At 38.8% G+C, this 11,155-nt stretch overlaps 1 protein-coding gene across 2 annotated transcripts in view; it reads right to left on the bottom strand.

Moving 5' to 3' along the window:
- Nucleotides 1-4,778: 4,778 nt before the first annotated feature.
- reck (reversion-inducing-cysteine-rich protein with kazal motifs) overlaps nucleotides 4,779-11,155 on the bottom strand; it is a 63,981-nt gene continuing 57,604 nt past the window's right edge. For both annotated transcript variants that reach the window (XM_088322218.1, XM_088322219.1), the window contains 2 exons: nucleotides 10,605-10,760; nucleotides 4,779-7,537 (listed from right to left, as the gene is read on the bottom strand). In XM_088322218.1, coding sequence (XP_088178344.1) covers nucleotides 7,334-7,537; nucleotides 10,605-10,760 — 360 coding nt within the window. In that variant the 3' untranslated portion in view covers nucleotides 4,779-7,333. The remainder of the gene's footprint in view (nucleotides 7,538-10,604; nucleotides 10,761-11,155) is intronic.

Genomic DNA, 11,155 nt, shown 5'->3' with positions numbered 1-11,155 from the left:
AATTTGTTAATTTTTGAAGGCTCAAATCCCTCATCAGTTTTTTCTGTCTTCTTCTTAGGTTGTGAAAGTACAGGGACGTAATTTAACGCATTTCATTACGGTGTAGTGGGTTGTACATAATTCACCCATGGAACTATTGTTTAGTTAGCGAGTTCCTAGGGGGACTCTTAATTCGACCGGTTCTAGCCACTCTCGTGTGTTTGTTTTGGTTATCGCAAGTTTACATGTTATTAAAGCAGCGTCCGTTGGCACGTTTGTTTGACACTCCGCCTACGACTCCCGTCTCTGCTCGCTACAACGGTAAGAATGAATCGATTTTGCTGTAAAGTCATTAAAATTAAAGAAAACACACACACACAAAACAAGGCATCGATACAACAAGTGATACATACATACAACATGTATCAAACAAGAAACACAAAATCATTTTAGGATGAATAAATAACACACTAGAAGCATGTAATACATTTTTCTATCCACATGACAGCGCAGTGGAGAAAATGAATCTTCTTGAAGCCCCAACGTGTATGTGGAACATTTCTCTGCATGGCTTCACTGCTTTATGGGGCTTCAACTAGCCATCATTAACATAGACTCAATCAACCACTATAACATCTGCATATTTAGTCATAATTGCATGATTTTTTTTGTTATACTTAGGACATTTTTTTTAATTTGGAGATAAATATTTTAATAATCAAGCTGTAGTTAATGAATCTTATACATTAGAAGGTATCTTCTAATTTACCTCATGATTTCTTCGTTTTCCTCATGTTGAGGTTTTCGAGTTTTCCCTTGCCCTCATGTAGGTTTTAGACCAGGGGATGGCGTCATAATAGTCTGTAGTTTGCAATAATCTGTGGTCTGTGCATCTCTTTGAGACTCTTTGTGATTAAGGGCTATACAAATAAACACGACTTGACTTGATTGACTGCCAATTTGGGTGAGTAAAGGAGGCTGTACTCATGAATACAAATGAGTAGATAGGACTCGCCCCTTTAAGTGGCGTGCCTAATCCAAGCCTAAACTACTCGGGTCAAACTATCACAATCTTCTAGTATTGTAATTATTAAATAACTTTTAACAATGATCTTAACAAAAGTAAACAAATCAATACTTGTCTTTTTAATATTGCAAATGAAAGCTTTATTTTTTTATGTTCAAGTTCACTTAACTGATTACCGTAATAATAATATACTAATAATATCAGTAATAACCGCTGTTATTAGTGACCCACATTTCAAGGAGGAAGATACAAAAGTATCATAAAAATCACTTTAATTTTGTTCAATATCATTGGAAATTCTAGAAGCAAACACAAAACAAAGCATATGTACAACTAACGATTTGGTAAGTCAACACATAAAATAAGAGACGTGAAACACGAAACGGAAAGTAAATAAACATAGTTGAAATGATTTGATTGACAGCTAGTCCAGCCAATTGGGGCGAGTAATGAAGGCCGTACCAACGTAGTTTATTATAAATTGTATTGACAAACGCAAACAAACAAATCTTTTTTTGTCCATTCATGAAATTTACCGTCCTGCTAGTGCAAGTGAAAAAAAAAACATGTTTTCTTCAGACCATAAAAATATAATGTTTCATGCAGCATAATCGGTCTTAGTGACCCATATTTTCTGCCCTTCAAAACACAATCACAATAAAATGAGATGTGATCCCTCTCAAGCTCAATTGGAAGGCGCCAAATGTATGAACAGGAAGATGGTATGGAGCACGGCATTACTGCCATCTACTGTTAAGGAATGTGACCCATATTTCAAGAAGTACAGAAAAAAAAAATTATGCCTCCCTGCCTAAATATCAGGAGTTACCAACCGTTTTGAAGCTGAGAGCTACATTTGTTTGATTATAACTGGTTATCTAACTTATCAGGTTATGACTGTATTACTATTATGTTATCATTCATGTTGTAATTATTAGAAGTATTGTTAAAATAAGGCTCACTCAACCACTAAAACTTCTGCCTTTTATAAGGGCACGGATTGATCTACACAAATAATCAAGTCATGTTAATCACAAAGAGTCTCAAAGGGCTGCACAGACAAAAATCTACTGACTTAGCACGAAATTCGGATCGGGTAGGGCTTGGGTTTAAGATCTTACCTCTAGGGTGAAAGTGGTGGACAAAACCTTGTCCATCTTGCAAAAGGCTTGCTCGCTTCGGAGTTGTCCAACTTTATGCTATTCAATTAGCAAGTTTCTGTCTCCAAGTTTTACGGCTGTTGGTCTAAGTGTGCCTTTTTTACTATTTTTATACATTTATATTTACTCAATAATTGTGCAGTTGGGTTTTTGAGTTGTTTTCCGGAGCGTGGGTTTCCCAGGCCAAATGTACTTTGTTTCTACAGAGCTGGAAGCTCCCTATCTGTTATCAAACAGGTGCACAGAACTCTTTTCGGCAAAACCGTACAGCCCACAACTTGGAGGTCACGAGTAATTTTCCCAAGACTCCAATTTATGTGTGAACAATAAACTGCTGTGATGTACCATTTATTATGCTCTCATGCCATCTAGTGACCAACGTTATACACTGAATTTGAATATGTGATTCCTGCCAAAACAAACCAGAATGCGCTTACGTGCCCGTGTTTTACTCACTCCTCCAATCAGAAATCTATGAAACAGTACAAAAAGGAGGCTCACCCTTCAGTCTGTGGGATTATTTCATCGCAACCCAAGAACGCAATTTTGCCTTGTTTTAATGTGCTTGCTTTTTTTTAATAAATTAGTTTGATTGTAACTCATAAGTCTTTTATTTCATCTGAACATCGTTTTGAACCTGACATCGCGATATAGGCCAACTTTAAAGAATTCCAAATGAATTGATCTTGTATTAAAGGCACCGATTGTATAAATGACTGCTAGGAATAGAAATTTGCACTGAACTGTCACGGTTGCCATGGTGCCCAATTGGCCCCGCCCGTGTGGCGCCAGCTGCAGCTTGGTGACAGGTTGGCTCCCTGTCAGTATTTAAACTCTGTCCTGTCAGTCCCCTTTTGTCGGTCCGTCTGAGAATCTCAAGTCCTTTTTCGCCTGTTTTTGCGCCGGTTACGATCTGTTTTGAACTCGACCACGTCCAATGTTCCCTCTAATTTTCCACGGGTCTGAGCTTTCACACAAATTCAGTGAGCAACGCTTGAAACAACAGTGAGCAACCATAATCCCGAGTGTGGCAAGATAATTAATTATCAAATATGTCCAAAACTTGACATCAAGTTATATTTTGCTGAGTTTCCGGCAATGCAAAATTATTTTTCTCTTGTATTGCAAAGGTTGTACGGCCTGCAAACGTCGTTTGTCCTTACAATTCGTTCACAAGATATCAATTTCTTTTTATTTCCTGATATATTTTGTCGCATATTATTAACATTTTTGAGGGCTTATTTAGTCGGTTGTAAGATACAGAACTGTACTTAATCACATTTTTTAGTGGAAGTAAAATGTTGGCAACAAGATTCACTTGATATCATTGGAAATTATTTGAATGCAACACAAATTTTTTCTTCTTTTTTCCATGTTTTTTTCTACTTTTTTTAAAAATTCCTTTAAAAAAAATCTCATTGTGTTTATTTTTTCCGAGCTGTTACTTTTTTCTTTTTGTTCTCTATTTACTTTTTACCTACATTTCTTTCTTTTCTTTTTTCTGGCTTTTTTCTAAATTTTTCCTTCTTTTTTTCCTCTTCCTTTTGTTTCTTTTTTTCTCAGCTTTTCACTGCTCTTTCATTTTAGTGTTTTTTTTCTTTTTTGTTCTATTCCCCCCTTCATTTAAGTCATTTTGTGCATAATTTTACATAATATTTGGTCATGTTGGGATTAAAGAAGCAAAAACAACCCGAAGGGCCGTTTAGGACCCAAAAGAGCCGGTTCCTTTTAGTGAGCCGAGCCGAAGAAGCCGTTTCTCGACAAACTCTACTAACTTTACTCAACTTCGACTCGACGTCAAAATAACGCATTTAGGACACAACGTCAGGGTAACCCGTGTATTTTTACCTTCATGCACTGTAACTTTGACTTAAGTCGCTTCTTAATTAGTAATTTTGAGCCCTCATTTTTGTGAGCTGGCTAGGGGCGGCAGTAGCTCAGGTGGTAGAGCGTTTGTCTTTGGATCAAGGGATCCCAGTTCGAATCCCGTCTCGCCCGTGTTACATGTCGAAGTGTCCTTGGGTAAGACACTGAACCCCTAATACCCCCAATAAGCAGGTTAGCGCCTTACATGGCTGCAGGGCCGCTATTGGGAAATGTGGAGCACATTGTAAAGCGCTTTGGGAAGTCATTGACTTGAAAAGCGCTATATAAATGCAGATCATTTCATTTTTCATTTCATTTTCTTATGCGCTGAGAATGTGCGAGCAGTGCGCAATTGCGCACGCGCGCAGCTTAGAGGGAACACTGACCACGTCTGTTCCTTCGTGCCGAATTACGACCTGTTTTGATCACGACCACGTTTCTTCTCTCGTCCCGAATAACGATCAGTTTTTGTTCTCGACCACGTCCTCTCTCCTCTCCTGGCTTATGACTCATTTCCGACCCCCAACCACATGTTTGCTCTCCTGTCCCAGCTACTGACCCGTTTTTCTGTTCCCGACACCGCCATTGCTTGCCACGGAAGTCCCACTTTCGCGTTCAGAGCCACTTGCTCCCCACGCCCAGCGATCACCGGAACGTGGGTGCAACCCTTTCTTCCAATAAAACAGAGAAACGTAACGCAAGTGGGTCCTGTCTCCGATCTGGACCTGACATATAGATCACGAGAATTTGCATTAAAGTGACTTTATTCCATACAATTTGAAATGATCACCTTTCCAGAATCAAATACACAAAAACAATGCACACATACAATAAGCAATTTGGTAAGCTAACAGATATGAAACAAGACCCAAAGTAAATAAACACATTTTTCCTCATTTTTATTTAACTTTTTGGACAGAGCCATTATATTTGTTTAGCCGACATTTTTAGTCTCTCTGTGCTGAATTCTCAGCTGGAAAGACTTTAAGACATATACAATCAATTTTTTTGCATTTGAAAAAAAAAACAGTCATAACATGTATAAAAATGATATAGCATAGATACATACATAGGAGCCAGGTGAGGTTTTCTGTTATGGATGACTACAAAATATATACTAAAGATTAAACATAATTAAACACAATTAGGACATCAAAGTTGAAATATAGCGATAAATATTCCCTAATCGTAATTATGATTTCATCGGCATTATTATCCTTTTATCTTTTTCACAAAAATGATTCTAATCCCCCTCCCTTTGGCCCTAATACTTCTTTGTACCCTGAACGAATCTGCCCAACATAGTAATACTGCTTAAAACGTGTGCACTGTGCAGGCAGTTCAGAATTGCATCACGTAAGGATTAAGATCACTTCATTAACGATCACGCACGTAAAAATAGCGACTATTCTTTTGAAAACATGGCACAACCGATATCTCATACTTATCAAATATAAAGAACTTTCATGACAACAACAAAATATATTGCATTAGGAATAATAATACTTCATAAGACACTATTATGCAAGGCATACAGTGGAAATATTTCCCCCGAGTGGAGTTTAGGTAGCAAAGAGCTGATTGTCTTTTTAAATGGCTTCTAGTTTGGATTTCAAATGTACAAATGGGCGAAATCCCTCTTCATGCTTTCAATTGGAGCACTACTGGCCTCACGTAACATTAAGAAAAAAAATGGACGTTCTCATTTTAACCACAAGCAGCACAATTGAGGAAAATATAATTAGCCACCATAATAAACGTCACAAACCTCCGATACTAAAGCAAAACATCTCGTATCGTCATCCCGTGCTATAGTCCTTATTTTTCTACTTTCAGTTTCAATCGTTCCCCATATTAAAGCAAATTTAGTGCACAACCTGAGTCAGTTTTAATTAGGATGGTGTCCAAAAAAGTATAAAAGAAAGATATATACAGAGTAAGATTATAATGAAAAAGATGAATGCTTGGGGAGTCATAGTCCTAATACTGTTTGGACCAAAAGAAACCCAGAAAAAAACAAAAGTTCTATGGGAATGGGAATGGTTGAGTGTGGTACAAGCAACCCAAACCTTGTAAACCGGAAGATTTCACATCACATTCTCTTAAAAAATGAATGAAAACAAGCAGGAACTAAACAATTCGGTATTACTAGTATCGGCTGCCCTCTAGTGGCTGTATTATAATAAACAATGAGAAGTGAGAGGAAAAACGACGAGGGACAAGGATTAAGCCCAGGGGCTCTCCTTATTATGTTTCAACGGCTCTCCTCTTTGTAAAAAAATTTACTTTTGTGATTCTTAAGACATTATTTGTTGGGAGACTTCTTTGTACCAGTGGTATCGGTATCTGGTGTCTGTATCGATGAATATCGTAAATTGACATTAAAAAGCGATAGATTTTATTGCGCACTCTATTGCATTAAGAATAATATACGTACAAAGAGATACTCTCGTTTCAAGATGACGCAACCGTAGACTAAAAAAATTGTCTTGAGTCAAGGTTTTTTTGTTGATTTTTAAAATTGATGAAAAGGTTAATTCTTTTTTTGTTTTTTGTTTTAAAAAGCAGGAGGCATTTTTAAGGGTAGAAAAGCCTAAAGTTTAAAGCAATAGTGTTGGTGTGTATGTAAAAACTGTATCGAAAATCCTTATCGATTAAATTATTGGAAAAATGATCCTAATATGAAACGTTTACCCACAGTGTGCGCAAACTTATGGTGAATTAAACAAAAATAGCATTACTGTTTATCATTTAAACCCTCCCAATCTTTGGTATTGAAACTAAATTCCTGTTATTAAGAAGGTCAGCGAATACTTATCTGGTTTGACACAACCCTGAAGTGAGTCACTGATCATATCCAAAATTGAATGAGCAAATGCACCTCTTAGCACTGCTGAAAAACCTTAACGGAGGTACACCTTAAGACCCTAATACGATTGAGACCCCAAAAAAGGTCAGAGAAGAGCTTGCTGCTGGGATTTAACACTGATCATTCGAAGCCAGATGCTTCATTTACACACACTCGTGAAGAGTTGATGCGGGATGAGGATTGAGCCCAGGGGCGCTCCTCCCCATGATGTTTCCATGGCTCTCCTCTTCGCACCTCAACATAGTTCTCTGGCACCAAGATGCTTGTGAGGAACTCATCCGCTCCTAATACTGTTATGTACAAAGCTGAAGCTTTTCCACCATGATTGTTTCACACGCCGACCATTCGATGGTTAAGATTGTCCGAAGGAGCCGCCGATGCGTCCTTCTACACGACGGACATTACATCTTCAACAAAGGAGATTTACGTCCGTTAGGGCCTGAAGGATGCCGCCATTATTAAACACAGGAGGAAGATCAGGCAGGGGCCCGGAGGGGATGCTGCGGAGGATTTGACAGAAGAGGTTTTGGTCTCAGAGGCCACGAGAGCAGAGAGGGGGACGTGGGAGACCAATGTTGGGCTGGCGTAATTGATGAGCGAGTCGATCTTCTCCGCTTCTTTACTGCAGGCTTCAATCTGGGGAAAAAAAATAAGCATCAGACTTCAGGGTTCCTACAGCTTAAATTCAAGACTATTCAAGGATTTTTAAGACTTTCCACCTGGAAATCAGCACTCTACAAAGTTTTAAACACAGAAAACAATAAATAAAGTGTATCATGGATCCTCAGTCAATACTGGTGGATAACTACTAATTCCAAAGAGCTCTTGGGCTACATTCACGAAGCATTTTATCATGCATGGAAAAATGACTTTTTTTACGAAATCTTTTTAGTTGTAACATATATATATATATATATATATATATATATGAAGTAAATAAAATGTGAACAGCCTGCTATTTTGCCATTTCTCCCTCTTAGAAATCATGAAGGGGTCTGAAATTTTCATCGTAGGTGCATACCCACTGTGAGAGAGATAAACTAAAAAGAAAAATCCATAAATCACAATGCATTATATTTTAACGATGAATTTGTGTGATATAACTGCAAATAAGTATTTGAACACCTGTGTGTCATTCTAGAATTCTGACCCTGAAAGAACTTTTAGTCCGCCCATTACAAGTCCACCTGCACTCCATGTATCATCATGAATCAGATGAGCCTGTTTGAGGTCGTTACCTGCATAAAGACACCTGTCCACCTCATACAATCAGTAAGACTAACTTGTAACATGGCGAAGACCAAAGAGCTGTCCAAAGACACCAGAGACAAAACTGTACACCTCCGCAAGGCTGGAAATGGCTATGGAGCAATTGCCAAGCAGCTTGGTGAAAAAAGGTCCACTGTTGGAGCAATCATTACAAAATGAAAGTAGCTAAACATGACGGTCAGTCTCAATCTGCGTGGATCCCCATGCAAGACATCACCTGGTGGGGTCTCAATGATTCTAAGAAAGGTGAGGAATCAGCCCGGAACTACACGACAGGAGTTGGTCAATGACATGAAAAGAGCTGGGACCACCGTTTCCAAGGTTACTAAGACGTCATGATTTGTAATCATGCATGACACGAAAGGTTCCCCTGCTTAAACCAGCACATGTCAAGGCCCGTCTTAAGTTTGCATATGACTATTTGGATGATACAGAGGAGTCATGGGAGAAAGTTTTATGGACAGATGTGACCAAAATAGAACTTTTTGGTCATAATTCTATGAAGATTGTTTGGAGGAAGAAGAATGAAGAGTACAATCTGATGAACACCAACCCCACTGTGAAGCATGGGGGGTGGCAGCATCATGCTTTGGAGGTGTTTTTCTGCACACGGGACAGGAAGAGTGCACTGCATGAAAGAGAGGATGACTGGGGCCATGTATTGAGAGGTTTTGGGGAACAACCTCCTTCCCTCAGTCAAAGCATTGAAGATGTGTCTACTTCATGGATTTTCGCATATCGTTGGGGGTTGCGGTCCCCATTAACCACGATAAACAATAGATTACAGTCGTGTTAAGGGCACCCAGTTTCATACGCATTTCTAACATAACTTATTCATTATGTTACAACTTAAACGTTATTAGGAGTTGGGTTTAAATAGGCTCAGGCAACCCCTAAAACATTTGCTTTGTATAAGAATACTGTGTGATTTATATGCCCGGATTACAAGCTATATAAGTTAAAAAATACATAGAAGAATGTTCATGTATTTAAAGAAAACGATGATGTCAATGATTTCTTATACCAGTTAAAAATTCAATTTCTTAAATATTCACGATGACCCATCACAAGTGAGGTATTTTAAGAACCAGGTGCCTGCAAGTACCAATTTAGTGACCCGTGCAATAATGCATGTACCGTAAATTCCAGACTATAAGCCGCTACTTTTTTCCCAAACGTTCAACCCTGCAACTTCTTGGCTTGACTAGCCGCGAGAAATCTTTCATTATAACTGGCCGCATGCGAAAGGCAACTTTTTCGCAAGTCTGCCAGTGGATCCTGACAGCGTGGGGCAGCATCGAAAAATCCACCATCACCAACGGGTTCCGAAAAGCCGGTCTGCTGCGCGACGGAGTGGAGGGCACAGAATCAGGAGTGGATGAGAGTTCCAGCGACAGTGACAGCTCGAGTAAGGCTGCGGGAACGTGGGACGACGTCTATATGACAAAGTTTCTTTCCGACACTGAAGAAGACGACTTTGATGGCTTCAGTTCTAAGGAGGAAGATGAGGACGGTTTACCATGATTTTTACAAGTACGGTATGTTTTTTCAACAGACCCGTTAACTGTGTTGCGAGCGTGTTGCCACCTGTCACAGGCAACGTTTGGGATGAAAGTTATATTATTATTATTAAAGCTTTGGAAACTCTCTCGGTATACCGTCTTTCTTTGTAAATATGTGTAACCATGTACAATATGTATTTGCAACTGTATATTTTTGTAACGTATTTATTTTAGAGACTTATTCTGATATGTTTTCCACGGGCGAATCAAAAAGAAGGGGCGAAGACAACGGGGGCTGACTGGAAGTGGAGTAAAGGTGAGACGTGTTTGTGGACGCGGCGGACAATAGTGGATATATATTTTTCCCACCCTTACCTTTGAAAATATATACACTTTTTTCCTTGGATTACTTTCAACGGGACCCGGACTCTGCAGGTCTGCATCAAACCTTAACTACCGGTATCATTTTCCGTTCACTTTGCCGGCTGTGAATTTTGGACTGTGTACTTTGATGAAGGACATTCAAATTCAGTTTCAATCGCGGCACTTAAAGTCGGGTTTTGGTTAATTTTGTGTTTGCGTGACATGTTTTAATGTGGGCGCATGCGGCTTATACACAGGTGCGGCTTGTGTAAGTACAAAATCGGTTTTCCTCTTAAAATGTGGTGGGTGCTCCTTATAATCAGATGCGCTCTATAGTCCGGAATTTACGGTACTTCTTAGGTCAATTTCCAGGAATTTACCACCATTGTAAGGAGGGACCATCAGTACTTTTTAGGTCCTAATGTCTTCTGACCCAATTTATAGGTTTAAGACTAAAATTCAATTTGAGAATGGCTAGGAAGTTCATTATATTACTGCAATGTCTCAAACAGGACAGGAAAACACTTTCAGTATATTTTTAGAAAATGAAAACTGTGCATGTGTGTCACCTGCAAGGAAGTCGGGTTCTGATCCACAGGCGCAACGAGGACTACCAACTCGTGGTCGATACTGAGGTAGCCAAAGACGTCACACTGCGGGATGGACACGTGAAGGCGCAGGATTTGAAGGACGTCTTGGACAGACACTGGCTGGTTCTTATTTAGCTGTCAAAACAAAGAACTATCAATATTATGGATGGTAATAATCAGGTATAAACACATTAATCATTTTCACTTTTAAGGTTTATAGTTACTTGCACAGTACATTTATAAAGCCCACAAACTAGAGAAAATCAAATAGACCAAAATTGCACAATCTTCTTATTTATTTTTTACAGCTTTTTGTGATTTTTTTGTGTGGGAGCGAGGGCTGGTTTCTGTTCTTTAGCACTGTGGCAGACAATCATATCAACCTCCTCTAAATGAGGCTCATGTTATGTAAAAACAATCTAGTATTTTGAAAAAAATGCACGTTTGTAAAATATTTTGTGTATTATTTGCTTATCTTTAAAATTTAATATAGTTTTTTCGCTAGCACACAAGCATAAGGGTGTTTTTTG

Source organism: Urocampus carinirostris, chromosome 18 (assembly GCF_059441175.1).
Source record: "Urocampus carinirostris isolate Australia breed hairy pipefish chromosome 18, RoL_Ucar_1.0, whole genome shotgun sequence".
Classification (NCBI taxonomy): domain Eukaryota; kingdom Metazoa; phylum Chordata; class Actinopteri; order Syngnathiformes; family Syngnathidae; genus Urocampus; species Urocampus carinirostris.
Note: the sequence above shows the minus strand (reverse complement) of the source record. Positions and strands in the feature narration are given on the sequence as shown.